Below are 3,507 nucleotides of genomic sequence, written 5' to 3'. Positions count from 1 at the left end.
GGCCAGCCTGAGTGTCTCCCAAGACAGCAGGTCCCGGCAAAAGTTAGAGTGTCCTGACTTGATTTCACCTTCACCTAGAATTTCCCAACAGCTTTGAACCAAAGCTGCTCATAGGATCTCCCACACTCCTTATTAAATGTGTTATCTGTCAACTGAGCCATCAAAATGTTCCCCCAATTCCAACATACCTTAAAGTGGACTTCTGCTCCCAGAAGGGTCGGCTGGCTACTACCATCACTCTTCATCTGTGACTAGGAACCTCACCAACACAGTTTTCCCAAGCAGATAGACCTGTCAGAGAAGAGCATTTGCTGAATGGAGGTGGGGCGGGGGAGGGGCTTACAATTATGCAATCTTCTTGGGTCAATTTCAGTGCCCTGGGGCAAAGCCCCACTGTAGTCACCAGGCTGGGGGTGGGGTGGGGGGAGGTGGGCCACTTGGGAATCCTGGAGGCCAGCCCCAGGGGTTGGGTCCCATCTCACCACGGGAAGGATGAAAGCACGAACCCAGCCTGAAGGCAGGGGGCTGCGGAGCGAGGCGGTACAGGAACTGGCTGCGCTAGCCTGAGGGTCCCCAGGAAGTGCCTGGCCACGCGCAGTGAGCGAGACCGAGGGGCCAAGGAGGCAGAGGCTTGGTGGTGCGGGCAGAAGGGAGGCCAAGTCTGTGGGGGCGCCGGTGGGCGGCCACGGGGAGCGCCACCGCGGGTGGCCACTGGGGGGCGCCCGCATTCCCCACACTGCGGACGCCGGCGCGGGCAGCCGATGGGGGGCGCCGTCGCCAGAGGAGCACCCCGGCGCCGTCTCTGCTACTCTGGAATGGAGCCCCGGTACAGGACGCCAGCCCTCAGGCAGGGCCCCCCGGGCCCCGGGGCGGCTGCCCTTCCGCTGCTGCTGCTGCTGCTGCTGGTGTCGCCGAGGCCCGCGGGTGAGCCCCGCCGCGCCCCCCACCCCCGTGCCCTCGCCGGGCCTGGTCTGACCCCCTCGCCGGGCCTCGTGTGACCTTCTCTGCGTCCTTCCGCAGGCTGCCTGGCGAGCCAAGCGCCGGGGACACCGTCTGCGCCTGCTTCCGTCGACCCTGGCGTGCCCTGTGCCCCCAGTGTCACCTGTCCCTCAGACGAGCCTCGCCTCCCCCGCCAGGCCCCCACGGACCCGTCGCAGCGCACGACCCTCCAGACCCAGACCGTGTCTGTTTCTAACGGCGACATCAGCTTTCTCAGTGAGTACGACGGACTCCCTGGGGGAGGAGGGTGCGGGAGCAAGCCCTGGGGACGGAGGCGGTCGCAGGAGGAAGGGGCAGGGAGGAGTGAGAAGAGAGGTTCCTTTTACAAGGGTTTACCGAGCATCTGCTGTGGGCCGGGCCTCCCGTCCCCGTGAGGTGGGAAGGAACGAGAGTCGGAGGAGCCTGCGGTGGGCTGCATGTTCCCGCCGCCCTGAACTGACCCAGGCTCCCAGCCAACGACTTAGGGGATCTGCAGCACAGCTTTCAGGGAGCCTCCCCGTGGGCGTCTCCGGGCACCCCCATGCGACCTTCTCATGTTGAACGAAGACCTCCAGAATTACTTCTTATCCTGGAACTCAGTGCACACAACTAAGTGGCCCCCGAAAGCCTCTCACACACGACCGAGTGCGTGCAGACACCCCCTCTCCCATGTCAGACTTGACACAGGCTGGTGCTGGCCCATGCACGCTGATCGCCCAATCCCCTACCCACCCCCTGGAAAACACTGGGGGCTGGGCTGCTGTGAGGTTGGATACGTGCATCTTCAGTTTGAGAACTTTTTCAACGTGGCTGCACCCACAGACACTCCCACCAGCCGGGAGTGAGCAGTCTGGGCCGGGAACCCTCACCAATACTTGGGGTCGGGGCCCCTGAATTTTGCCTGGCAGGTGGTGTGGAGCGGAGCCTGGCTCTGCTGCAAGTCTCCCCCGAGGACCCCTGGGGCTCAGCAGCTTTGGTGTTGGCCCGCTGCAGGGGTGTCGTCCTCGGGATGTATCTGTTCACGCCCGTGGCCCGTTTTTCTCTTGGGTAGTCTCACTGAATCACAGGACGGTTCCCAGAGGAGGGGGAGGGGTCTGCCTTGGCCGAAGTACAGGGGGGCCAGATGGAAACACGGATGAGTTTTTGAAGGATCTGGTCAGAGCTCGGGGGGCCACTGTTGTACCAGGCTGGTGGCTGGGAATGCTCTGGGGCCCCGGGGCTGTGGGAGCAGGGAGAAGGATACCTGGGGAGCGCTGAGGCCCTTTGGAGGCTGCAGACCTCAGTCTTCATGTGGAAAAAGAGAGATCCTAGTGGGAAAAGAGAATCGCTGCATGAGTGCGGGCCACAGCTGAAGAGGCAGGAGGTGGGGCTGAGGGAAGGGGAGAGAAGGCGCCTTGGGATGGGGCTGCAAGGTCCCGTCCTGCATCAAGCTCTCACCTTCCTCCTCAGCCTGCGGCTCCTTGCACGAGCAGGACCCCACGCTCAGGGACCCAGACGCCATGGCTCGGCGGTGGCCATGGATGGTCAGCGTGCGGGCCAACGGCACACATGTCTGCGCAGGCACCCTCATTGCCTCCCGGTGGGTGCTGACGGCGGCCCACTGCCTGATCCAGTGAGTCGGGGCCTAGGTGGGCGGGTGGAAAGGTGTCCGGAGCCACGGGGCCCGGTCATCCTGCCCGCTGGTCCTTCAGCAGCAGCCGTGCCCTCTGCAGGGCGCTGTGGTCCCAGCCCCACCCTGGCTTCAGCTCTCCACAGGTGGAGGCTGAGTCCTGCTGATTCCTCCCCGGAGGGAGGGCTGGGCGCTTTCTCCCCTCCCCTGGCTCCCCAGTTCTCAGCAGTCATGCTACAGATAGGCCATGGGGGCTGGGAAGCCACTGGCCAGGCCTCCGTCCTCCTAGCCACAGAAAGGAGGTCCTAATTCTTCCATCCCATACCCTTTGCTTCACTTATTCATTCCTTCCTTCCTTCCACCCACAGCCATTGACCCTCCTTTGAAGCCAGGCCCTGGCCTGGGCCCTAGGGGTAGAGAGGGGATAGACACATCACTTCCCTTGGGTTGCTGGGGAAGATAGATGGGAAGACAGGTGCTCACAGGGGAGTCCGGGCAGCGTGAGGACCAAAGAGAGGGCATGCCCATGTGCCGGGGCCAGGGCAGTGGCCTGAGGGCAGCATCTGTGGAAGAGCCTGCTCCAAGCCTAAGGGCCGACCTGGAGACCTGAGGGGCATGCTGGGAAAGGAGGCTGGAGGGCGAGGCCGTGGCTGATTGATTGTGCCCGGCCCCTGCCACTTCCAGGGCCTGGCACGGGGTGCCAGACAGAGTCCAGAGTCTGGAACCAGAGAAAACTGGGTCCATATCCCAGCTCTGCCACTTCCTAGCTGTGCAGCCTTGAGTTGTTGGCTGGGCTTCTCCGAGCCTCGGGTGTTCTCTCCGTAAAGTACAGGGTTGTTGTAAAGGTGGGACCACACAGGGTGTGTGCAGGGCCCTGTTCACATCTGCTGGGAGAGAGAGGCTTGGGGTGGGGGCCGGGG

The 3,507-nt window shown here is 63.4% G+C and overlaps 1 protein-coding gene across 2 annotated transcripts in view; it reads left to right on the top strand.

Moving 5' to 3' along the window:
* Nucleotides 1–451: 451 nt before the first annotated feature.
* LOC102728741 (serine protease 50) overlaps nucleotides 452–3,507 on the top strand; it is a 5,452-nt gene continuing 2,396 nt past the window's right edge. The window contains exons 1-3 of one of the 2 annotated variants that reach the window (XM_081803020.1): nucleotides 452–924; nucleotides 1,021–1,215; nucleotides 2,428–2,557. In XM_081803020.1, coding sequence (XP_081659146.1) covers nucleotides 762–924; nucleotides 1,021–1,215; nucleotides 2,428–2,557 — 488 coding nt within the window. In that variant the 5' untranslated portion in view covers nucleotides 452–761. Of the gene's footprint in view, nucleotides 925–1,020; nucleotides 1,216–2,427; nucleotides 2,591–3,507 lie in introns of both variants that reach the window. The other variant, XM_006737289.3, reaches the window with a different exon arrangement.

The sequence above is a fragment of the Leptonychotes weddellii genome, chromosome 1 (genome assembly GCF_054177405.1).
Source record: "Leptonychotes weddellii isolate Sample4059 chromosome 1, ASM5417740v2, whole genome shotgun sequence".
NCBI classification, from domain to species: domain Eukaryota; kingdom Metazoa; phylum Chordata; class Mammalia; order Carnivora; family Phocidae; genus Leptonychotes; species Leptonychotes weddellii.
The sequence above is the reverse complement of the archived record's forward strand: the minus strand, read 5'-3'. Positions and strand labels throughout refer to the sequence as shown.